Source organism: Neovison vison, chromosome 7 (genome assembly GCF_020171115.1).
Source record: "Neovison vison isolate M4711 chromosome 7, ASM_NN_V1, whole genome shotgun sequence".
NCBI lineage: Eukaryota > Metazoa > Chordata > Mammalia > Carnivora > Mustelidae > Neogale > Neogale vison.
Window position 1 is genome coordinate 29747891 of NC_058097.1, and position 26679 is coordinate 29774569.

General features: G+C 40.2%; 1 protein-coding gene across 3 annotated transcripts in view; it reads right to left on the reverse strand.

Annotated features, from left to right (window-relative positions):
* The window catches only part of RBL2 (RB transcriptional corepressor like 2), a 55507-nt gene extending 33647 nt beyond the window's left edge, over positions 1 to 21860 (reverse strand). For 2 of the 3 annotated variants that reach the window (XM_044256137.1, XM_044256138.1), the window contains exons 1-8: positions 21557 to 21860; positions 18697 to 18827; positions 16219 to 16419; positions 11710 to 11774; positions 7218 to 7346; positions 3440 to 3600; positions 3284 to 3348; positions 2079 to 2265 (exon numbers count right to left, since the gene is read on the reverse strand). In XM_044256137.1, coding sequence (XP_044112072.1) covers positions 2079 to 2265; positions 3284 to 3348; positions 3440 to 3600; positions 7218 to 7346; positions 11710 to 11774; positions 16219 to 16419; positions 18697 to 18827; positions 21557 to 21796 — 1179 coding nt within the window. In that variant the 5' untranslated portion in view covers positions 21797 to 21860. Of the gene's footprint in view, positions 1 to 2078; positions 2266 to 3283; positions 3349 to 3439; positions 3601 to 7217; positions 7347 to 11709; positions 11775 to 16218; positions 16420 to 18696; positions 18828 to 20614; positions 20721 to 21556 lie in introns of those variants that run through there. The other variant, XM_044256140.1, reaches the window with a different exon arrangement.
* Positions 21861 to 26679: the final 4819 nt, after the last annotated feature.

Genomic DNA, 26679 nt, shown 5'->3' on the forward strand with positions numbered 1-26679 from the left:
ACCTATATCCTGATGTCTCCTGACTGTATACACACAGCCCTGACCTCTTTGTGAACTCCCGTCTTGTATACATAAACTGCCTACTCAGCATCTCTGCTAGGACACCTAAAAAGGCATCTCAAACTAACATACCATCCTAATACGGACTCTGAGTTTTTTCCCCCAGACTCAACCTTCCCCCTGAGTAAATGTCAACGTAAATATTCACGGAATGCCTACTATGGGCCAGGCACCAAAGACTCCTCACGGCCCTCAGGAAGCTTATATTCTAATGCAGGGAGATGCATAACAAATGATTCTCTTTTTTTTTCCTATCTTTGTGTCTATCTAGTTACTGTCAAACAATTCTTTCAACCCACCCACTTATCTTAAGACAGAGGAACACTAATTGCAGAGTAAGAGGAGAAGGAAGTGCTGAAGGGAGAGGTGGTTACTTTTCTGTATAGCGGTCAGTGGGTCTATCAGAGATCTGAATGCAGTGAGGAAGTGAACCACGTGAGTATCTCAAAGAAACATGCTCTAGGCAGAGGAAACAGCAAGAGCGCAGGTTTGGAGCTGGGGTATGCTTGGCACACCTGAGGAAGGAGGACAGAGGTTTATGTGGCATGAGGCAGCAGGTGAGGAGAAGAGTGGTAGGAGATGAATTCAGAGAGGTAACAGGGCTGGATCACTGAAGACGTTAGAGGCCGTCATAAGGACTTCAGCTTTCACACCATTTATGCACCTGGAGTCATCACTGTCATCCTTCTCTCTCACCCTGGATCCAAGCCATCAGGCAATCCTGTGGCTGCCATCTGCACTATACAGCCTAACACAACCACTGCTCTGGCCAAACCACCATGAACTATCACCACAACTACCGCAGCAGCCTCTTAATTCCCTCCTTCCACAGCGTCCCCAAAACACCTCCTCAGGAGACCTTTACAAATGTCAGTCAGACTGATTCAGTCACTGTTTCCATAACACGTTCCTAATGGCTTTACTCACAGTCAGAGCAAAGACAAAAAACCTCACTACAGCATCCAAAGCCCTCCTGTCCCTTGTGTCCACTTGCCCCTCACTTTTTAATCACTCCCATGCACTCATTTACTTTATACCTACCACACACCATTCTCAGTTTCTCCAAAAAGCCAACCGTGCTGCCACTAAAGGCTTGGCACTTGCTGTTCTCCGGGCTTCCAAAACGTCCCAAAACTTCCCAGCTCCTCACAGGACTTGCTTCTACACTTACTTTACACCCCTGCTGACGTTACCTCCTCAGAGATGTCTTTCCCTTCTGGCCTAGCTCTAGCAGCCCAAGGCCCACCCATTCTCCCTTCTCCCCAATAAGCTGTACTACTACTCCATTTTACTTTTCTTCATGTATCATTATCTGATGTCCTATATATTTACTTGTTTGGTTATCGATCTCTCCACAATAGAATATAAAACAGGGTTATTTCATGGCTGATACTGAAGTATCCCCAGTGCCAGAACAGTATCAGGCATGTAGAGTATCTTCAGAATACTTGTTGAATGATTAGCAAACCAGTCTTAAGTCTGACCTTACAGGTGGGTTACCCTTAGGAGTTACCCACACCGCCTCTGCAGGCACTTGTCAGAAGCCATACATTTCCTGTGAACACCATAGAACTGAAGGAAAACTCTGAAGTCTCCATCACCCTAAGTGGATGCAAGAAATAACACCATGATCCTGAAACTCAGTTTAACAGAATTTTCCTAAAGACAACAGATTCTCAGTTTCTCTACCATCTAGATGAAGACAGCACTCAGGTCAATTGACATTTTCCATTTCTACTGTGTTCAGTAAGTAAAGACTGCATATTTCTGGTCCATTTTTTCAAAACCCACAGCTATCAGCATGATACATTCATTTAAATTTGTATCTAATACTTTATCTCAGATCTAATCAGTAAACACAGAGACAACTTTTTCATGTAAGTATGACAAACATTTTTTTTTCATACTGGAAGAGGTATGATGCGTGTGCACATGCGCACACATGACTACCCACGTAAAACAGATCATCTGGCATGTTTGCTCCTGCACTTCCGCTCTCCTGGTCCCGGCCAGCTCACCTTGTCGAAGTGCTGCTGCAAGATGTTCTTCATTTGCACCCTTTCAGCAGTCTCTGCTCCTGAACCAGAATTCAGACACCTGGAGAGAGTCCCAATTTCCTCTTCAGCATCCTCTCCAAGAAATATCCTTTCATCTAAATTCCCAACAGATAAAACATACTCTTCATAGGCCTTATTGATGGCTTTACTACAGGGGGGAAAAACAAAACAAAACAGACAACATATACACTCACAGAACTGCCATTTCAGTTCATGTTTTAGGCCACTTAATTTTTACACTCTTTTTATTTACTAAGAAGTTCTACTAACTTTGTGAAAACTAAACTGCAGATCACTGCTAATTATAAAACCCTAGGTGTATGATACACAAGCTTGCTACACCACGTCGGTCCTCCGTACAGCAGGTGCATTCTGTGGACAGTGTTTAAGGGTAGGTGCCCCGTGCCAGCTGGCCTGGGAGGTGCAGTTTCTGGCGACATGCTGAGTTATCCTTCCTAGCTGCTCTAGGCTCTGTGAAGGCCTCACTACTTTCATGTCATGGTTTTTAACCTATATAGTTCTGAAATAATTTCTCTCAAAAATTATGATCTAGGGGCGCCTGGGTGGCTCAGTGGGTTAAGCCGCTGCCTCCGGTTCAGGTCATGATCTCCGGGCGCTGGGATCGAGTCCCGCATCAGGCTCTCTGCTCAGCAGGGAACCTGCTTCCTCCTCTCTCTCTCTGCCTACTTGTGATCTCTCTCTGTCAAATAAATAAATAAAATCTTTAAAAAAAAAAAATTATGATCCAAAAGCTTAACTATTAAAGCTTTAAAGAACAGCCACACAATTTTCAATAAATTTAAAACCATGTGCTTAGAGTAACAGTTGATGTAATTTGCTATGATCTCCCATAAAACATATTCTAAATTTCCAGGGTACAAACAATAAAAACAGTAAACTCTGAGGTTTTCTAAGTACGCAATTTGAAATATTAAAACAGGGGCTCCTGGGTGGCTCAGTGGGTTAAGCCTCTGCCTTCAGCTCAGGTCATGATCTCAGGGTCCTGGGATCGAGTCCCGCATTGGGCTCTCTGCTCTGTGGGGAGCCTGCTTCCTCCTCTCTCTCTCTCTCTGCCCACTTGTGATCTCTCTCTGTCAAATAATTAAAATCTTTAAAATAAATAAATAAATAAAATATTAAAACAGTGTGATAACAGAAGTACTCACAAACTCTCTCCAAAATTCCCAGGTTCTAAAAACCCCGTAAGATTTTCTTCTTTTCCCTTAAGGAGCTATGATGAAAGAAAAGATCCTTAAGTCATCATATTAAAACAAATCTTCCCCAGCAATTATCTTCAAATTATTTCTTTACTACTTACAAACCTTTTTTTCATAAAGTTTCCTAATGTAGGGTTTCCAAAAGTGTTCTTTTATTCCCTTTGCTTCCAAAACTAGGCCATCATGTAAGGAACAGAGTTTCTCAATGACACAAGGTGGATCAGAGGAAGGTTTCGAATCCTTAGCATGAAAATCTTCAGACAGGCCTACAATGAATAAATTCGCAGAACAGAGAGATCAGGTAGCATTCAATACGTCAAATCATAATAAACAAAAATACATAATCTAATCAGCATGTGACTCAGCATGTAAGTATACAGGAAACAGTGTATAAGGGCCTAATTTGACTCTAAATATACCTCAAAAGTAGCAAACAGACAAAAGAAAACATAGGCAGTAATCTCTTCTGACACCATCCTTGGCAATGTAACTATGGATATGTCCCTTTATGTAAGGGAAACAAAAAACCAAAAATCAACGATCAAGATAACACCAAAATGAAAAGCTTCTGCACAACAAAGGAAACATCAACAAAACAAAAAGTCAACCTAGCTAATGGGAGAAGAAATCTGCCAATGATTTATCCAATAAGAGATTAATACCCAAAATATATAAAGTCCTACAACTCAACACCAAAAAACCAAATCATCCAATTAAAAAATGGGCAGAGGACCACGATAAACATTTTTCCAAAGGAGATCCAGACAGCTAACAGACACATGAAAAGATGCTCAATACCACTCATCATTAGGGAAATGCAAACCAAAACCACTGTGAGAAATGACTTCACACCAGTCAGAATGGCTGGTATCAAAAAGGCGAGAAGAACAAGCATTGGTGAGGATATGCTGAAAAGGCATTTCTCATGCCCTTTCTGGTGGGATTATAAATTGGTACAGACACTGGGGAAAGCAGTATTAATTTCCTCCAAAATTTTAAACTAGAAACACCTAAGATCCAGAAATTCTACTGGGTATTTACCCAAAGAAAATGAAAACACTAATTTGGAAAGGTATGGACTCCCATGTTTACTGCAGCATTATTTACAAGAGCCAAGTATGAAAGCTACTCAAGTGTCCATTGATAGATGAATCTCATTCTCTCTCTCTCTTTATCCCTTTCTCTCTCTCTCTCTCTCTCTCTCTCACACACACACACACAGAGGACATTACTCTGCAATCTTGCCATTTGTAACAACATGACTGGACTTGGATGGTTATTACGCTGAATGCAGTAAGTCAGACAGTGACAGACAAGATACCACGTGATTTCACTTATGTGTGCAATCTATAAAGCAAAACAAAGAAACAAAAAACAGACTCTCAAGTACAGAAAACAAACTGCAGAGGAGAGGTGGGTGGGGGAATGGACAAAACAGATGAAAGAGATTTAGAGGTACAAACTTCCAGAGATAAATAAGTCTTCCCCCCATGGAGGGCTGCTGGGCCTGCTGGTCTGTGGTGAGCTGGAGACGCCAGTCTCTGTTCTGTAGGATGATGTTTATTAAAGATGTCAAGAATAAGGCTTGCATCGAGAGATATCAAGTGAAATTTAGAAGGTGAGAGGGTAAAACAGGTAACTGTGCTCAGAAATGCTTGGTAATTTAGGATAAAAATAAGTATAACACATAAATACAGAATGCTGGTCCAGGTAACCAACAGAGAGATCATTTATCACACTGCTCGTGCTCAGACAGAAGGAAATATGATAGCTTGTGCAGCTCTCATGCTCATGAACTCCCAAAATATGGTGGCGGCTGGCCTGACAAGTAAGCTGCTGCATACTGTGTGGACCCGCTGCTGGCCTGTAGGCTTCTCAACAGGTTTGACAGAATCAAGATCTATGAAGGCCAAGTGCAAGTGATTAAAGACAAATGCAACGTGGAAAGCATGGATGATCAACCTGTGCCTTCACTTGCTATCTGGATACAGGGCTGGCCAGAACTACTACTGGAAATAAAGTTTTGCAGACCCTCAAGGGAGCTGTGGATGAAAGCTTGTCTGTTGCTCACAGTACCAAATGATTCCTTGGTTATGATATGAAAAGCAAGGAATTCAACGCAGAAGTACAATAGAAGCATGTCATGGGTCAGAACACCGCAGATTAGATGTGTTACCTAACGGAAGAAGGTGAAGATGCTTACAAGGAACAATTCTGTTAATACATAAAGAACAAAGAACCTCTAGATAATGCTGGAGGAGATGTATAAGAAAGCTCTCGCTGCTACATGACAGAATCCAGTCTATGAGAAGAAGCCTAAGAAAGAAGTTAGACGGAAGAGGTAGAACCATCCCGAACAAAGAAGTCTTTTGTCCAGAAGAAAGACCAGGTAGATCAGAAGAAGGCAAGCTTCCTCAGAGCTCAGGAGCAGGCTGCTGAGTGCTAATAAACCAAACCACAATTTCTATGAAAATTTTTCGGATAAAGACAATAATGAACTTATTCATCAAGCAGCTTAAATAAATATAGTCATGGAGATGAAAAGTGCAACATAAAGAGTACAGTCAGTAATATTTGTAGTAACACTGTATGGTGACTGATGGTGACTACACTTAGCGTGGTGAGTGCTGCGTCATGTACAGAATTGGCGAATCACTATGTTGTACACTTGAAACTGACGTGACATTGTATGTTAATTATACTTAAATAAGAATAAATAAATAGGAATAGAAGTAAAGTGTATCACTACTCAAAAGATTTCAGTTATTCAATTATTTATCTGGAGACACTTAAAAAAAACTAAAGAAACAATTTTAGTATACTGTTGTGAGATCTAAAAAACATAAAAATAAAATATAACTTTGCAAGTAAGTCTGACATTCAAATTAAAAAATATAACTTTGGAAAACAGTACTAATCAAAGTATATATAGTTTATACGCTTTCATTATTGGGATGTAATTAAAATACTGATTTATAACTTATTCTTGCCCTAGACTCAGTATAAGAAAAACTAAGTAAAAAGGGGAAAAATGAAAAGCAGCCACTATGCAGAAACACAAAAGGGACTCAGGAAGGAAATGAGAGAAAAAAACATTAAATGAAAAATATTACATGTACCAAAGCAGGAGCAACTAGGTAACTAACTCCATTAACTTTAAAAATCTACCTTGCAAGTCGGACAACCTAAAATTCTAATTATAACCACCCTAAAATTGAAAATCACTCAGAATCCTACTATGGTATTATTCAAAGAGCAACAGCATTACATACTAGCTCTATAAATACTGTTTAATATTTATAATATTAACTGTAAGTTATGATTTGGTCTCTTACGGTAACTCATTCGTAGAAAATACGTCTTAAAACCTGTTAAATCCATTGCCAAAATAATCATTTCTATTCACCTTTCAGTTTAAGAGTTAAAAATTTATTTTACTTATTTACAACCATTACTACTTCTCCTCCATAGGAAAAAATTTGAAATGAAGAGCATTTCAAATTTGAAATGAAGAGCTCCTACTGTGTATCAGGCATAAAGCCTGGCAATGCAGAAAAACAACATCAGTTTTAATGTAACTTTGCTACCCTGGGTTTTTAAATTCTTTCCTCCTGTTGAGTATATTCTGCAGAAACTTCTCAGGTTGTCATGTGAGACTTTACATTTTATAATATTTGCAGTTGCTTTTTCCATAGATATTTTTACAGAGAGCTCAACTCCTAGTGACAAGTAGTTGTAAGTGCTCTGGAGAACCATGATGATGGAGTTTTTCAAAACACTTCTGTTCTCGGATGCTGGAAACCTGTGGTATGTGTACAAATGCCAAGAGTAAACACAACGTAGAAATGTGAGTTGTCCAATAATCTCTGATTTATAATCTTACCTTTAAAATTAGGGTTCACCAGTTCTTTACGATTGGAACACTGAAGGGCATTTCCATAGACCAAGTCCAAAGCACACAGCAGAAGATGGTAAGAATTGACCAAATCATCACTAATCATGGGGAAATTACCTACAGGAATGTAAACAGTTATCGAGTGTATCTGCATCAACTTTATAATATTTTAAAAGTAATTTCTTCCTTTAATTAAAATGACATTATACAACACTGTACCAAAGTTGACTCATGAGCTACATGAAATGTTCTGGCAAATTTACATTTTGAAATATTACTCTTAAAGTCTAATAAATTTCTAAAAGCATAATAAAAACTAAAAGTTTACTAAAAACAACATTCATTCACTCAAAATTCATTAAATAAGCATTCAATTCCTAGTAGCTGATCCAAATTTTATCATTTTCTTTCTTGAAAATTCTAAGCAACTTCATAAATTATCTCAAACTGTAGGAAATTCTTTGTGTGAAAATACTCCTCTGCCCAGAAAATTAGTAGATATCATACACCTAATTAACACTGTATGTTAACTATACTGGAAGTAAAATTTAAAACTTAACCAATTAAAAACAAAAAAGTAAAAAAAAAAATAAAAATACATGAAGACAAACAATGGTCCAACATTTCTGGGATGCAAAAAACCAGTTCTAATAGGAAAACTCATTAAAAAAAAAAATTAGTAGAAAAACAAGACAGGAAAAGCTGAAAAATGACTTTTTCATGAAAAAGACCAGGGACGCCTGGGTGGCTCAGTTGGTTAAACTGCCTTCGGCTCAGGTCATGATCCCAGAGTCCTGGGATCGAGTCCCACATCAGGCTCCTTGCTCGGCAGGGAGCCTGCTTCTCCCTCTGCCTCTGCCTGCCTCTTTGTCTGCCTGTGCTCGCTCGCTTTCTCTCCCTCTGTCTCTGACAAATAAATAAATAAAATCTTTAAAAAAAAAAAAAGACCAGAACCTATAATCAGAGTCCTAGTAGTAATATTTTAGATACTTTCTACACAATAATACAAACTCGTACAAATTAATGCAACCAGATCACAATGGAAGTCTAGAGCTAATATCCCAGGAGTGATATAGATACATGGTAACAAAGAAAAAAGAAACCAAAACTCAAACCTATGGAAACATGTCACTTCTGTAATGCTAGCTTAAGTCTAACACTGAAATTGGTTTTTACAGTCAGGTAAACAGTTTTATTCTTAGAAATTAAGAAATATTTCCAGACTTCTTTTATAACTTTGAGCATATCCCTTTTCTCATTCAACACTGCATACACATGCTTCCTAGTGATTTTACATTCTTATAACATCACATAAATTTAATAGCTAACATACATCTGAGGGATTATTTCTAAACCTCAACATTTTCACATGTAATGCCTGCCCAAATACATGCACACACGTATGTACGTACGTACGTACACACACACACACACACACACACACACTGCTTTGTTTCAGGCTTTTTTTTCCCTTTCCTTTACTCCAAAGAAAATTGCCACTTACCTCTACATATCAGGATAACTCTCTTTTTATAAAGATGAAAACATTCAACAAATCAACTTAAATGAATTAAAGAGAATTTTTTTTTCTGTTGTCATAAAGACAAATAATTAATAGGTTAAGTTTTGCACTGATACAACCAAACTAACTTGCTTGGTTCCACTATAAAGATGTTTCATACTAAAGTGTTCTCAGTTTCTCAAATGTAAAAGAGGAAGTGGAACCTACTGGTTTCAAGCTACAAAACCCATCACATCGACAAGCCTAAACTTGTTACTGGTTTGTACTTGCCATAAAGGGGAAAAAAAAAAAAAAACGAAAAAAAAAAAAAAAAACCCACAAACCAGCAGCACTGTAACTTCTAAAACAAAAACAGAAAGGCCCCTGAAGATCAAAATCTTAAATTCCCAAGACTGTCCCACATGACACACAAATCCTGACCTTAGAAACAGATCTCACTTGGTTAAGATAAGTTATCTTTCGAATAAAGATAACTTGTTTAAACTCCAAAGTTGGCTTATTTATCAGGAATGAGGAGATTGGAGAGTGTAAAACAGGAAGTGGCACCCCAAGTGGTCTTCAGGCCACAAAGCTCCTCACGATAACAAGCCCAGACTTGTAACTGGTGTATACTTGCCACAGGAAGTCAACAAAGGTAAGAGGCAGAAAGTTGGCTTCCATATCAGGAATGAGATCATCTGGGATTGCCCATATGCTACAGGGAAGTCAGAGGAAGGTGGCTACAAAAGAGTACAACTCTCTTCCAACAACTAAATCAAGAACTGAATAAAACTAATTCAACAACTCTATTAGAAAAGTTCCTGGTGAATCATAAAAGATCATAGTGTCAGACAGTGAGGAAATAAAGACTCTTCAGATTAAGTAATTACAGATGGAACTAATAATAAAACACAAACACTGAATTAACTGCACAGACAAAAACACATGCCACCCCAGGTAATCACGTGAGACCAAAATGTTTGTAAATAGTTTATAAAGTACCAAACACATTCACTCTCAGGTACACATGCACCATAAAAGACATAAACAAAACAGATAAAAATCCCAGAAGTCAACATATACCTGCCCACAATCGAATGACAACATTAAAACCGTATATAATACCAGCCACGGCAAACTAAAAGTGACAGCAAGGGCGACTGCCACTATTAGAACAGTTTATATGCTCCTACGCCTTTATTTTGTACCACTAACCCTATCATAACCTTTATCGCTACTAAAGAAACATGCCAGTGTGAGGGAAAGCAAAATAACTAGCAGCTTATTTTTGGCAGAAGAAAGATTTTTTTTTTTTTAATTTATTTATTTGAGAGAGAGACAGTGAGAGAGAGCATGAGCGAGGAGAAGGTCAGAGGGAGAAACAGACTCCCCATGGAGCTGGGAGCCTGATGCGGGACTCAATCCCAGCACTCCAGGATCATGACCTGAGCGGAAGGCAGTCGTCCAACCAACTGAGCCACCCAGGCGTCCCGATTTTTCTTTTATTTAAATTCAATTAGCCAACATACAGTAACATCATTAGTTTCGGATGTGGTGTTCAATAATTCATCAACTGCATATAAGCCCCAGTGCTCATCACCCAGTTGCCCCATCCTCCCTACCTATCCCCCCACAACCCTCCGTTTGTTTCCCAGAGTCAAGAATCTCTCATGGTTTTTCTCCCTCTTTGACCTCCTCCCATTCAGTTTTCCCTCCCTTCCCTTATGATCCTCTGCACTATCTCCTAGATTCCACATGAGTGAAACCATATGATAATTGTCTTTATCTGACTAACATTTCACTTAGCATAATACCTTCAATCAACCATAAAGCTCAAGAAGGAAGGCTTAGCTCTCATTTAACTAGGTAGTTAAAACTCATTTAATCAGTTATAATCAGACACATCAAACCCAAGACCAATGGAGTGATGCATCCCTGCTTGAGAGCCTTTGCTTTTGGCAAGAAACCAAGAGCTAGATCTGGGTTCAAATCCTAGCTCTGTTCCTAGCAGCTAGTTTTTGGGCCTCAGTTACCTAACACTAAAAGTAAATTATTTGGGCTACTTGATCTAATAATGAGAATCTCTTACATTTACAAAATTCCAGCTCTGGTTCTTTGGTTACAACTTTGTATTTTACTGGGTTTTCTTAATAGCAAAGGCATTCTACATAGTCTATATAATTAATGTAACTTGTTTTCTTCTTGAGATTACTAAGAATCATTTCTACATAGAAATATGGAGAGGACCCCCCCAAAAAAAAAAACACCATCTTTTTTTTTTTTTTTTAAAGATTTTATTTATTTATTTGACAGGCAGAGATCACAAGCAGGCAGAGAGGCAGGCAGAGAGAGAGGAAGAAGCAGGCTCCCTGATGAGCAGAGAGCCCGATGTGGGGCTCGATCCCAGGACCCTGGGACCATGACCTGAGCCGAAGGCAGCGGCTTTAACCCACTGAGCCACCCAGGCGCCCCAAAAAAAACACCATCTTTCACTGAATATAGACCTCGGGTAAGTTAAGGGAGATGAGAAGGGGGAGGAAATAAATTGTATCCAAAGGCATTAGAGCAAGTGTCTTTATCTGAACAAGATGCAAAAAGTAATCCGAACTACACATACTGAGATGAGCAGAAACACTCAAAGAAATAAGACATGGCTCGTGAAAATACAGCTGAAGATACCAGTACAGACCACTAATGTGTTTTCAGTCCGTAACTCAGAAGAAGAATAGCTTTGAGCAAAAAAGATGTTACATAAGAACAAAATTAAAGGATTTTCCACTTTTAATAAAAGAAGTTCTGGACGTTATAAAGAAATTTAAATCTTTTATGAAAAGGCAATACTCGAAAATGAATCTGAGACTAAAACCCTTAAGAAATCTTTCAGTGCGCATCTTTCCCTGATACACATTACAGGTTGACAAAAGTACTATGTGAACATTTAAATAAGCTAACATCTAGGTAAATATTGCTCTGTCTTACCTTTTGCGTATATAAAGAGCACCCAGCAAAAATGGAAAACCTCCGACACCGTACAGGGCTGTCGCCTTTGGGGGAGAAAAAAAAAGTCAGGAGATAAGAGAAGCATGCAAGAAAGACACCACAAGTGACTATAAAGTAGGTGAGACACCAAACCCACAGTTAAAGGGAGTAAGAGCAGATTTACTTCACACAGAAAACATGCAAGTTCTGCTCCAACCAAATCCTGGTAAGGACAAAGCCAAGGAGAGCTCATCGCAGAAAAAAGAAAATTCTGAAGAACTCTAAAAGGTTTTCAAGGTTAAGACAGGTAAGGCAGAAAATGAGTGACAGCAGTTCTTCTAATGACACCTGCAAGGCTGATGCTGCTTTCCGACCTTTGTATGCTGATTATTTCCCCTTTTTTTTTTCCTTTATCACAGCTGATAAACTGTAAACTCATCCCTCCCTCCCTAAAGACATTGCAGATTACGTCAAGTCACAAAAGGACTATTTTAATGTAACTTCTGGGCTTCCTATAATTTTTTATTCTTTATCACTAAGACAATCCATTCTATTTTGTCAAAGCTGTCTGTTGAAGGGAGTTTCAGACCTGTTTTAAGCTCTCGTCTTTTCTACCAGAATCCCCTGCAATGTTTAGATAAAACATCTATGGTCTCCACATCCCAACAAGGAGCTCTAAGAAGAACAATCAGGACACTGGGGTTTAGTTCTCCCACTGTCCTTCACAAGGCACATTTGCTGTCCATAAGCCTCGTCTCTTCATCTGCTGAATGATCATTCTACTTGGGCAGAGTTCTGTACTTAAGTCACCAGTCCATGGCGACATTAAATGTCAGTGCCTTGCTTTTTAAAAGTGGCCTCTGGGGCACCTGGGTGACTCAATTGCTTAAGCCTCTGACTCTTGATTTCCGCTCAGGTCATGACCTCAGGGTCATGAGACTGAATCCCTCGTTGGGCTCCACACTCAGCACAGAGTCTGCTTGAGATTCTCTCTCTCACTCTGCTCCTCCCCACTTTCGTGCATGTTCTAAGATAAGCAAAATCTTCTAAAAAATTAATACAAAATAAAAGTGGCCTCTGTGCCACAGGCACATGAGAACTATTCAGTTTTAATGTCTACCAAGATAAAAGCCAAACTTTTTTTTAGCTTAACATTCAATCCACTCTAAAAACTGAATCTTTAACTTGAGAACTCTAGAATTTAACCTACTAGACCAAACTGCCTCTTACTTTGCCACTTCGGTATATTCCTTCTTCATCCTATGCAATGAAGGCTCTATCTACATCTCCAAATTCACCCATCGAAACCCAACCCACCATTCCTTACTCCATGGATCCTTAGCTGACTGGCCCATGTACAGTGGTTTAATTTTGGCTCAGAAGTTGTACGTTTCTATTGTCTTTCACATTTCTACATGCCTCCTCTCCACAACTATACTGTAAGCTCTCAAAAGACAGTGGCTGTGGTTTTGGTATTTTTTTTTTTTTAAAGACTTGTGTCCTGTGGTACCTGGGTGGCTTAGTTGGTTAGGGACTCAACTCTTGATTGGTTAGGGACTCAACTCTTGATTTTGGCTCAGGTCGTGATCTCAGAGTCGTGGGACTGAGCCCCGTACTGGGTTTTGCGCTGAGCATGAAACCTGATTAAGATTCTCTCTCTCTCGGGGAGCCTGGGTGGCTCAGTGGGTTAAGCCGCTGCCTTCAGCTCAGGTCATGATCTCAGGGTCCTGGGATCGAGTCCCGCATCAGGCTCTCTGCTCAGCAGGGAACCTGCTTCCCTCTCTCTCTGCCTGCCTCTCTGTCTACTGTGATCTCTCTCTGTCAAATAAATAAATAAAATCTTTAAAAAAAAAAATTCTCTCTCTCTCTCTTACTCTCGCTCTCTCAAAAATAAATAAATAAATACTTGTGTCCTATATAATACCTAACAACATACATCACACTAAGTTCTCAACAAATACCCAGTGACAAATTCTCAAGTGTGTGTGAGATGTAGTACAGAGTCGTGATGAAGCACATGGGTTCTACAAGCAGACTGCTAATTTCAGTAATAGCTCCACACTTACTGTGTGACCCCGACCAAATTACTTAACCTCTCAAGAGCTTATGTTTCTCCACCTATAACAACATCAACCTCATATGACTGTCATATAGATTCACTGAATACAGATTTTTTTTTTTTATTTTTTAAGATTTTATTTGAGAGAGAGACAGTGAGGGAGACCATGAGAGAGGAGAAGCAGACTTCCCATAGAGCTAGGAACTCGATGTGGGACTCAATCCTGGCACTCTGGGATCATGACCTGAGCCGAAGGCAGTCGCTTAACCGACTGAGTCACCCAGGCACCCCCTGAATACAGATTTAAATCTCAGAACAGTCCCCATAACAAATGTTCAATAAATGGTGTATGTTACTACTATTAGCCAAAAGTACTAATTAATGCATACAGAGTGATCTAAATGTAAAACTTTTAGAATAAAGTTATCTTACAATTTTCTTAACTACAATTAGGTAGTACAGATACCCTACTAAATATCAAAGCAAGTACAATCTAAAATCATTTTCTACAACACTACAAAGACAGAAGATATTATCTATCTTTCTGTAAATGATACAATCAACCTCACTCAGATTTGGAACAAAGATCTATCCAAACTTTGGAAATAGTTCTCCAAAACTACAAGCAAACTACATCGGCTGCTTCCTTAGCAGTGGAGTCATCTAAGAAAGTACAGAGATTCTTTTATTTTTAAAAGCTATTCACTTGGGGCACCTGGGTGGCTCAGTCAGTTAAGCATCTGCCTTCAGCTCAGATCATGATCTCAGGGTCCAGGAATCGAGCCCCACGTCGGGCTCCCCGCTCAGCAAGGAATCTGCTTCTCCCTCACGCTCTGCCTCTGCCCCTGCTCCATTTCTCTCCCTCTTATTTCCTCTCTCTCTCAAATAAATAAATAAAATTAAAAAAAAAAAGGCAGCTCACTTACTTATGTAAACACCTTTCATAATTTGAGAAAAAAAATTTATATTGAAAGAGAAGCAAAAAAAAGAAGAGAGAGAGAGAGCGAGCAAAAGAGGCAAACATTATTCATTCAGGTATAACAACTCCTTTTCCCTGACTTGTCTTGTCAACATTCTTCTAGTTTAGTTTAAAAACAATTTCCAGGGGAGCCTGGGTGGCTCAGTCGGTTAACGACTGCCTTCAGCTCAGGTCATGATCCCAGGGTCCTGGGATCGAGTCCCACATCGGGCTCTCTGCTCAGGGGAGAGCCTGCTTCTCCCTCTCCCTCTGACTGCTGCTCTGCCTGCTTGTTCTCACTATTTCTCTCTCTCAAATAAATAAATAAATAATCTTAAAAAAATTTTCCGATTCTACTTTATGAAAAAGTGTTCATGATAAAGGTAGAGAATTTACTTCCCAAGATTTTCTTTATTGGGAAAGATGCAAAACACTGAGCCAGAGTAAGTTAATAGATTTTTTTTTTTTAAAGATTTTATTTATTTATTTGACAGAGAGAGATCACAAGCAGGCAGAGAGGCAGGCAGAGAGAGAGGAGGAAGCAGGCTCCCTGCTGAGCAGAGAGCCCCATGCGGGCCTCGATCCCAGGACCCTGAGATCATGACCTGAGCCGAAGGCAGCGGCTTAACCCACTGAGCCACCCAGGCGCCCGTAAGTTAATAGATTTTGCAGACATGATCAGAAAGCACAAATTCAAAAAAGATTTTTTAAATTTCAAAAAAAAAAAAAAGAAAAAAGAAACCACAAATTCATGATCATTTTAGGTCCCCTACTCTTCCCCATCTAATTTCTCTACTCTTCATTGACTGTAAACTTCAAAATACACACAGAAGCCAGTTCAGGAGGATTATCTGTCACTAAGCTGGACATAAAAGTCAAATAATACAAATAGTCAACATAGCCAATAACAGAAAATCAAGGAGTCAAATTCTATATCCAAGGCAGCCAACTGGCAAAAATATCTAAGATCTGACTTTTGCATTTTTGGGTGCTTAAATGAAAAGGTTAAGTCTACAGAAATAATAATTCCATGCATTTCACAATATGAAGGAAGCCCAATTTTTCATAGCTAACATGAATCAAGAAGCAAGAAATTATTATTAAAAGAGAACTACTGGAAAGAAAGATTATTTATGAAATCACATTTGGTTTTTTGTTTTTTGTTAAGACTAGCAAAATAGGGGCGTCTGGGTGGCTCAGTTGGTTAAGCGACCAAATCTTTGATTTCTGCTTAGCTCATGGTCTCATGGCCTGTGAGCCCCATGATGGCCTCCTCCCTGGGCCTGGAGCCTGCTGAAGATCCTCTCTGCCCCTCCCCCCCAACCAGTGCAAGCATTCGGTGTCTCTCTCTCTCTCTAAAAAACACAAAAACAAAACAAAACAAAAACCTAACAAAATAAACTGAGGGACATCAACTGAGGGATCAGAACTGAAGCACAGATTTAAAAAAAAAAAAAAAAAAAGTGTATTCCTAACAAATATAAAAACATACCGCTGTTTTCTTCCTCTCTGTTGACGAGGCTGCTCCTCTTGAGGATATTTAAAAATGTCCTGAAAAATGGGTTCATATTTCTTAAAAATTACCGCTGAAACAGTGAAGTTTCTTTCTAATCTCTCAGTACGTTCTCTGAAATGTGGGGGTAGATTTGCCATGTCTTCCCACTTCTTCATCTTGTTAAAAAATTCAATTAAGCTGATATTAAAAATAAAAAATGAGATATTTTCAAAATTAACACAAAGGTGGGGTACACAAATATAATTAAATCAAAAATTTAACTAATTATATTACTTTAAAACGGTGATAAAATCACACCTCCTGCCTCTGACTAGCTTAATCTCTTAGATTGGTTTATTTCTCTGATTTTCCTAATCTATTTTTCTGAAATTATCAGAAAGCTTTATTTTTTAATTATGAAATAAATAAAAATAGTAAATAATTAGAGTAATGTAACCAATACTTAAGTATTCAACTGCCAAATTTAACAAACATTAACATATTGAAGAAATTTTGCCATGTTTGCATCAGATCTACCAAAACAGCCAAATTCCTGTTTGTACTCTTCCCCAAACCCATGCCCCTTACTGCCTGCCCAAAGATAACCACCATTCTAAAGTTAGTCTGAATCCTTCCCATCCCTGTGGCTATACTTACAACTTAGTATAGGTACTATGTGGATCTAAATGTATCCATAAATAGTCAGTGGTATCTTTTGCATGTGTGGCTTTAAGATTTTAGATAAATAGTATCATATTGTAAGTAGAATTCTGCAACTTGCTTTTTCATTCAATGTTTCTGAGATTAACACTGTTAGATGTAGATCTCATTGATTTTAACTGTTAAAAATATTCCTTCGTGTGAACTACCATGACTTTCTGCATTCATTCCCCAATCAATGGAAACTGAGTTTACATTATGACCCCAAAATGCTGTAATCGACACATTCTTGTACATGTATGTAAGAGCTTCTTTTGGGACACCAATAAGTAGAACTGCTGAGTCGGAGACTGTGCATCTTCAACTTCACTAGATTTGGTCAAATTTCCCATTCAAGGGGCCATGCCAATTTGTACTCTCACCAAAGTACAACAGCAATACAGAGTTCCCATTTCCTACATAATGACCAGTTGGTTTTATCAGACTTCAAATTTCCCCAATCTGATGAGAGTAACGGATACCTTGTTTTTAATTTGAACTTTCTTGGTTACTAGTGAAATCGAACATCTTTACATACATCGATTAGCTATGTGAGTTTTGACCTTTGGGAAACCACATTCTTCACCCCTCGTTTAGTGGCTGTTTGTCAAACGTGCAACCATTTGTTAGTAGATCTTTATATAAATCTGGATGCTGATCTTCCTGTCAGTTATACACATTGGAAATACCTTTCCTGACATATTCTTTGTTTTTAACCCATTTTAGTCCATTACGTCAGAAAAGTAAAAAATCTGAACTCAAAGGTAAAAATTTAAAGATAGAAACCGAGTTTCTGAAATGGAACTACACCTAAAGCATAGGACTGTATTACTTGCACTAAAATGTTGGATAAGTCGATTTACTACGATTTATGATGATGATTCCATAATCTGACCTTTGCTTCTAAAGTTCCAATCCTAACTGGATTGCTCTGCCTCCCCTTTTCTTCTCCGTAATGATTACACTTTTGCACCTTATTTAAGTCCACTTTATGCAGGTATACAGTTCAGGGGTTCAACTCTTTATGCACTGCCTCTTGTTCTTAGGCCAAAATATAATTTGGGATGGAGTTCAAGGTTAATAGACTACAGCTTAAATATTACAGTTCTTCTTATTTTAATAGTGATTTTTTAAGCCATTAGGTACATAAATTTTGCCTGTGGCATTCTCCCGGACCCACAAAGTGTCAAATAATCTTTTTCCACCAATCTTTAGTAAGTCATAAAAGAAAATTCACCCAAATGGCACAAATGATAAATGTAATCAATTCAATTATATAGCAGATAGAAAAAGCAATTTCTGCCTCTTCTTTAAACCATTATTTGGCCCTTTCAGTAACTGATTGTAAGAGTGTTGCTTATCCCCCAATACAGGAAACAGAGAGTCTTTACACACTCCATATATTAAAATACAAATCCTGTACCTGTAGTTTTAAGTTTAATACCATATTTAATTACCTCTACAACTTAGAGTATATCCTAAAGTTTCTCAATATCCTTATTTAGAATTCTCCCAATACCGCACAGTAAGTCATAACCTGTAATAGTAAATTCTTCATATAAATGCCTAATACATTAAAATTTCAATACTTTTCACTAAAGAGTAAAAATATAATAGATACTTATATGTAGTAAAGGAAAACCATGACCTAACTTCTAAATTCAGCACTCTATAGGTAAAAACGCCTGGGAAGTAATGAGAGGATTCTTAATATCACTACGATTTTTGAGCTTTCATATTTGTCACATTCTACCTTTCAAACTCTGACATAGTTACCTCTGCTCTGAACATCGCAGGATTCTAGTTAAAGATACATAGTTTCCTTCAACTGTCCCTTTGCTTACAGTTGGCACAGATTTTCTGCAAGCCACATATAAGGCACATGCTAACCAGTGAAGATCATTTCCCTGTAAAAATAAAAGAAAACTGAGTTTTAGCTAATGAGCTATATAAACATTTCAATATAATAACCTTTCTAGATTAAATGGAAGGCACTGTTTTTATGTTTGCAGGAAACTGTATTTTCAATGATAGCTCTATCTATCCCATGTGCTCCTTATACTGGGACATTAACATTTTCATGCTGGGAGATAGGAATCTGTGTTCCATTCCCTCATTTTCAACTGTCTCAACTAATAGCACAGGTGAAAATGTTGCTATGTACCTTGCAAGATCAGAAAGGGCAATAATGATTCTACCTGGCTCACTCTCTCAGCATACATGCCCTGGGTGTCCCACTCTGGGACAAATTAACAGTCACAGAGACTCAATTTTCTTACCCCAGGGCTGTGAGACTGAAATGAGTTACAAGTATAAAGCCCAGAATATACAAGAAATCAAAAGATAAAATTCTATAGCCAATACTCTGTATTCAACATCATATTGAGGGGAGTCTGGGTGGCTCAGTCAGTTAAGTGTCTGCTTCCACTCAGGTCATGAGCTCAGGGTCCTGGGATTGAGCCCTGCATCAAGCCCTGCATCGAGCTCACTGCTCAGTGGGGAGACTGCTTCTCCCCCTCCTCCATGCTCTTTCTCTCTCTCCCTATCTCTGTTATTGTCTCTGTCTCTCTCTCTCAAATAAAATATTTTTAAAAAATATCATGAGTCTTATTTTCCATCGTACACTTCCATGAGACTGACAACCTACGTTATCTTAGAGCATACCCGACTACAAGCTCCACAACGGTGGAGATTTTTAAGTTTTGTATGCTGCTCTGTCCCCACCATCTACAACAGTATCTGGCAAAGAAGAGGTGATAGCAGCGCCTGGGTGGCTCAGTTGGTCAAGCCTCTGCCTTCGGCTAAGGTCATCATCCCTAGCCCTGCATCAGGCTCCCTGCTCAACGGGAAGTCTGCTTCTCCCTCTCCCTCTGCCTGGCATTCCACCTGCTTGTGTTGTATGTGTCAAATAAATAAAAATCTTAAAAAAAAAAAAGAAGAAGAAGAAGAAGGGGTAATAAATATTTGATAAATGACTATTTGTTCATTCACTGGGTAAACGGGGCTAAGAATCTGAAGTCCAAGTCTCTAAAAAATTGAGTCATCACACATGTGTTTTCAGAAATAATTTACTAACCATCAATTGTTTGTCACTTGGTCGTGTAACACCGGGCTTCATACAACTTAACCCCTCTGAGTTGAAATACCTCAGCTGTATGGTGATAATTACTTGTTCTATGCAATTTAAGAGAAGATCGTGAGGATAAAATAAGAGCTTATTTAAAAGCACTATGCCCATCACCAAAGAACCACTGGAACCACTGACCACAGAACCACTGAGAAATAAATAGGAATAGGACCTATTCAGCCACAGCCACATCACCTAAGCAGAGGAAGGAGCTCTGTAACTCTCAAGCAGAAGCAGGGTCCATGACCACCTTTTGTGCCAGCAACTACACATGACCTTATTAAACCTTCAGAACAACTCTGATGGAGGCACAAATTATCTCGGATTTACAACACAAAATTGAGTTTTGGAGTGGTGAAGCATGCTGTCCAAAGTGACCTAGGCCTGTCGAGTTCTAAAGCCACTATATTACTAGCCTTCCCCCCTCCCTCCACCTGCAGATGTAACTACGGGGAGAAGGAATTGAAATAAGATTCTATTAATGCAAGAGTAAACAGAAAGTAACCTTAGTGAGTCACACACAGGCCAAAAAAAAAAAAAAATCCTATTATTATAATTAAACAATACCTTGCTTAGGCCTGCTCATTCTACTGGCCCCGCTCTTTCCCCAAATTTCAGAAAATCTCTCGGCCTCCTGTTTAATGCCACACACAGGCAAACAGCTGGTAAACAATCCAGACTTCCGTGTCACTTCCCATTGGTCCATAAAGGGGAGGTGCCTACAGAGTTGAGCCTCACTGGCTAGAAGGGCCAGTTTTCTCATCGGCAAGCCCCGTCCGAAGAAAGGGACGTGACAGGCCGAAATCACAGAGGGTATAGAGTCCCGGGTAACGTCTGAGGTGACCAAAAGGTCCTCAAGGGCGTCCCAGGCCGGACTTCCTAGGGACAAATGGGGCGCGTGGATCTATGTGCAGATAGGCAGGAAGCCCGTTTCGTTTGCACGCAGGAAGGTTCGCCTCGGCGTACCCACAAAACCCAGCCCGAAACTTAACGACGCGCTTACTCCACGGATGCAACGCCGGGACAAAGGCAATTTGGTACAGCAGGAAAAGAACTGAAGGAGCAGCCTAGCAACCGAGGCGCTAAAATCGGGCTGATCTCCGTGGGAGCACAGCCAAGTCCCCTCCCCTTCTCCTTACGGCCTCCACGACTGCACCTGTTCATTCCGCCAGCAAGGTGGTTGTATTTTTGCAATCATGACCCCAGCACAACCTCGGCCTCGCGCTGCCACTTTAGGGCAAGAGGTGTTCCCCACTCGGAACTCGAAAGGGAACAGCTGCGAGACGAGGGTCAGTCGCAGGGCCGCTAAAAGCTTCCCGAAAGCCAGGTCTCCAGGACCGAGGTGCCCAGGGAGGAGTCCCACGGCTCTGCAGGCTGGGGACCGGAGACCCGGGGCCTGCCGGAGGGTCCCTGCAGGGCGCCCGACCCGGGGAGGGGAGGGGCCCCATTCCCGCGGTGGGGCGCGACGACTAGGCCCGGAAAGCCCCACCTCTCGTCCCCCGGGCGCACCTCCAGAGTGTAGCTCTCGCTCATGTTGCGGTAGCTGTCCCAGGCCTCGGCCCGCGCCGCCTCGTCCATGTTTAGGCGGCTGCACAGCTCCTCGAACCGCTGCTGGGTCTGAGGCGCCGGCGACCGGGCCGGCTGCGCGGCGTCCTCCGCCTCCCCATCGTCTTCCTCCTCCTCATCCGAGGCTGCGGCCGCCGGAGGAGGAGGCGGGGGCGGCGGCGACTGGTCGCCTCCCGACGGCATAGCGCACCCCTAGGCGGCGGGTCCTCAGGTGAGCTGAGGGCCCGAGCCCGCAGCCATTCAAACCGCGAAGCGCCCGCCCGTCCGCCGTCCGCACGGCGACTGCGCCGCCACCACAGTAGCGAAACCTTTTGTAGGCACCCGTAGTTCCGAGCGTGGCCTGCTGGGAAATGTAGTCCGAGCCGGAAGCCCACGGGGGTCAAAAAGCATATTAAAAAAAGAAAAGAAATCAAGTTTCTTGAGCTAAAATAAAAGCGGCTTTGCTAGTTTTTAAGTACGTCCCGTGGTGGACCCATTAGGCAGAGCTGTATTGAAGAGAACACAGCCAAAAAAACATTTTGTGATGGTTTCGTATCCAATGTATCTCCAAAATTAATACTCATTATCTGGGTGTCCTTATCTCTAAAATAGGAACAATAGCAAACAAGGGCCTATCTGCCTAAGTTGTAATTTCAACATCGCTCCTAATTTCTCTTTCTTTCCTATGTTTTAACTTTATGTGAGCCTTTCAATTAAACACTGGCTTTTTTTAAAAGCAGTAATTCTTTGTTTCCCAAAGGGCAAATATACCCTCACTCTAAGTGATACGTTTGTACTATCCTCAGCTGTCTTAACTTTATTCGTTAAGTTTTACCTTGCTTTCTCTTTCAGACTTGAATCACTTCAATAACAATGCTCTTTGATTTATAAGTGGGTATAGTATTGGGCATTTTTGTACTTGAGGAACCAGTAACGTATTGCTGATTGCCATGGGGTCACTTCCTTCTCTCTTCAGTGTCCCTTTGAGCCCAGCCATCATACTGTGAGGAAACCCAGGTTACTTGGAGCAGCATATTATCAGTGGTAGACAAAACTGAGCATTAATTAAAGGGGTGAAATCAGATTTTACTCAGACACTATTGACCATAAGGGAGAGAGCTGAGCTCCATTCCAATCTGTGTAGAGGTGGTGGCGTGTCTTAAAGGGAGAATGAAGAACTAGGGATGGGAGAGAGTGGGGCACCTGGGTGGCTTAGTCGATCATGCATCTGACTCTTGATTTCGGCTCAGGTCTTGATTTCAGGGTCATGAGTTTGAGCCCCGAGTTGGGCTGTGGATGGAGCCTACATAAAAAAAGAAAGAAAAAGAAAAAGAAAAACCACCTATGGCTAAGACATGTTACCTACCAACTGATTTTATAGGAGCCTCAATTTTGCATGTGTAAAATTCTTACCCTGTTGTGATATGATAGCCCAAAGGAATGTCGAAGCCCCTAAATGGCAGTTATCTAGAAGTAAACCTTATTTTTACTCAGTATATATGACCTTAAAATACATGGCTTAACTGTGAATATTCACATAAACTTTTATAAGACAAAACAAAACAAACAAAAATGCAGTGGTCTTGAAACTTTTTGGTCATGTCCCCCTAAAAGAACTAACTTCTAGCGTATTTTAAATTTGACATCTAAATTTTTCATTAAAAGTTTAATCAGGTGTAATATCCAACATGCAACTATAAACTTTTGAAAACAAAACTGTTACTAACCTATATCCAATGGATTCATAACAGTTTGATACTCACTATCATCTATTTCAAAAATCCATGAACAAAACTTTGCTTTAGCAATTAGAAATTTATATCCTACCTTTCTCTCCTTTACCTCATATTCCCATTCTACTCCAACATAATTTTATCCTGGTAAGTTTTGTGTTCAAAAGTTCTTTAGGAATTCTCTTCCCATTTTCTTTCAGCAAAAACATACATATAAATAAATTTTTTCAAGTATCTTCTGTTTATTCTTTTACATCAGATTCGTTGAGGTATAATTTGTATGTGGTAAAATTTACTCTTGTTCAGTATACAGTTCTACGAATTTTGACAACTACACAAAGCTATGTTCACCACAATCATACTATAGAACATTTCCATCGCCTGAAAAGCCTCCTAGTGCCCCTTGTTAGTAAATCCTTGGCAACCACGGACCAATTTTCTGTTCCCATAGTTTTTCCTCTTTTCCAAAATGTCACATGAAAGCCATCATACAATATATAGCCTTTGAGGGGCACCTGGGTGGCTCAGTGGGTTAAAGCCTCTGCCTTCGGCTCAGGTCATGATCCCGGGGTCCTGGGATTAAGCCCCATATCGGGCTCCCTGTTCAGCGGGAAGCCTGCTTCCCCTGTCCCCCTGCTTGCCTCTCTGCCTACTTGTAATCTCTGTCAAATAAATAATAAATAAAATCTTTTTTAAAAATATGTAGTCTTTGAGTCTGTTTTTTTTCAACTTAGCATAATGCCTTTCAGATTCATCCATGTGCCTATAGTTTGTTCCATTTTATTGACAATAGTCTACCATATGAATGTCCCAACGTTTATTTATCCATTCAACAGTTGAAGACAGCTTGGTTGTTGCCAGTTTGGGGCGATTGTGAGTAAAGCTACCATCACATTTAGGTAAATGTTTTTGCAGAGCATACGTTTTTTATTACTCTTGGGTCAACGTGTCACGGACTAAATGTTTGGGTCCTTCCCAAATTCATATGTGGAAGCCCTAACCCCCAATGTGATTGTATCTGCAGAAAGGGCTTTTAGTAGGTATGTAAGGTTAAATGAGGTCATAAATGTGTGGCCTCATAAGAAAGTCACATGTACAGATGGAGGAAAGGCTTATATGGGCACACAGGGAGAAGTCTAGCAGATGAAGACAGAGCAGTATTACTCGGTTATATGGCAAATGTTAAACTTTATTTGTAACTGTCAATTTTTTTTTCTAAAGTGGCTCTATCATTTCCCACCCACAATGAAATTTACATTTGGGGACTAAGTGGTACAAACTTCCAATTACAAAATAAATAAGTTATAGGGATGTAATGTACCACACAAGGAACAGAGTCTATAATAATCTAATAATTTTGTACAGTGACAGGTGGTAACCAGAATTATCGTGAGGGCCATTTCGTAATGTATAAAAATAACAAGTCACAGCAATATACACCAGAAACTGATAGAGAGTCATTATTCTTAAATTTAAAAAAAAAACACATACATTTAAATTTATTTCCTATGATCATGAAGCTATAAGTGTTGTATTCCTTTCAGATGAGTGATCAGGTGGCTTTTACAGCTGCTATGGCTTCAACTTGTTTGCAATTTGTTTACGTGTCTCCCACAATTATTCAAAGAAAGAGGTGTTGGTACCACCAAAAGCCAGTTGAGGGCGCCATCGACTCAGGCAAAGCTGAGACCAATGTACTTTCCACCTGTTATGTGAGGAGCCTCTGGTTGAGACCTGAGTTAACTAGCACTTTATCTGTGATTAATTCTAATCAGGCACCTGTGTCCATTATGGGCCCATACTATAAGCCCCTCAAACCAGCTTTACCTGCTGCTAAAAATTCAATTCGAAGGGGCACCTGGGTGGCTCAGCGGATTAAAGCCTCTGCCTTCAGGGACGCCTGGGTGGCTCAGTTGGTTAAGCAGCTGCCTTCGGCTCAGGTCATGATCCCAGCGTCCTGGGATCGAGTCCCACATCGGGCTCCTTGCTCGGCAGGGAGCCTGCTTCTCCCTCTGCCTCTGCCTGCCTCTCTGTCTGCCTGTGCTCGCTCTCTCTCCCTCTCTCTCTGACAAATAAATAAATAAAATCTTTAAAAAAAAAAAAAAAAAGGCCTCTGCCTTCAGCTCGGGTCATGGTCCCAGGGTCCTGGGATCGAGCCCCACATCGGGCTCTCTGCTCAGCAGGGAGCCTGCTTCCTCCTCTCTCTCTGCCTGCCTCTCTGCCTACTTGTGATCTCTTTCTGTCAAATAAATAAGTAAAATCTTAAAAAACAAATTCAATTCGCAGTATAAACTACAAAAAATAACTGAGGGGCACCTGGGTGGCTTAGTCAGCTAAGTGGCCCACTGGATTTCAGTTCAGGTCATGATCTCCAGTCCTGGGACTGAGCCCCCACATCAGGCTCTGCACTTGGCGGCGATCCTACTTTCGGATTCTCTCTCTCTCTCTCTCCCTTTGGCCCTCCCCCAGCTTGTGCTCCCTTTCCTTCTCTCTCTCTCTCAGATAAATAAATTAATCTTAAGCAACAAACAAACAAACTACCTAGATTGAATATACAGGGAAGCCTTGGCAGTCTGGAATGAATGCAACCTGTCTCTCCAGTCCTCTATAAACAATTATAAACCATTGTTATTATAAACCATCATTGTCTTCTGATGCCTCCCAGGTCTGTTGGAGTAGGTATTGGGTTACATACATTCAACTGCTTTGTACTGTTGAGTTTTAAGACACTCTGTCTAATTTGTGAATAACATGTTTTTTCTCTCATTTGTAACACTCCATCGGTAATTTAATTACAAGATTTTAAAATAAAAAATTTGTGAATAACATGTTTTTTCTCTCATTTGTAACACTCCATCGGTAATTTAATTACAAGATTTTAAAATAAAAATTTTAAAATAAAATGTCTATCTTTATCTTCCTTTCTGAATTCAGGCAATAAGATGTTTTTCACTGAAGTCACCCTATGACCTGCTGATAACCCAGGAGGAGGGCTTGCTAACAGAGTGACCCACCCAGAGGTGGCTGGAAATGTGTCTGTCAAGTTAATGACCAATAGGGCATGAGTGAGGGAGGGCCTTGCTTTGAGTAGAGAGCACAGACACTAATGACTGAGTTTAAGAAATCAATCTAGGGTGCCTGGGTGGCTCAGTGGGTTGAGCCGTTGCCTTCAGCTCAGGTCATGATCTCAGGGTCCTGGGATTGAGTCCCACATCGGGCTCTCTGCTCAGCAGGGAGCCTGCTTCCCTCTTTCTCTCTGCCTGCCTCTCTGCCTACTTGTGATCTCTGTCTGTCAAATAAATAAATAAATCTTAAAAAAAAAATCAATCTAGACCACAAAAGACCCCCTGGAAA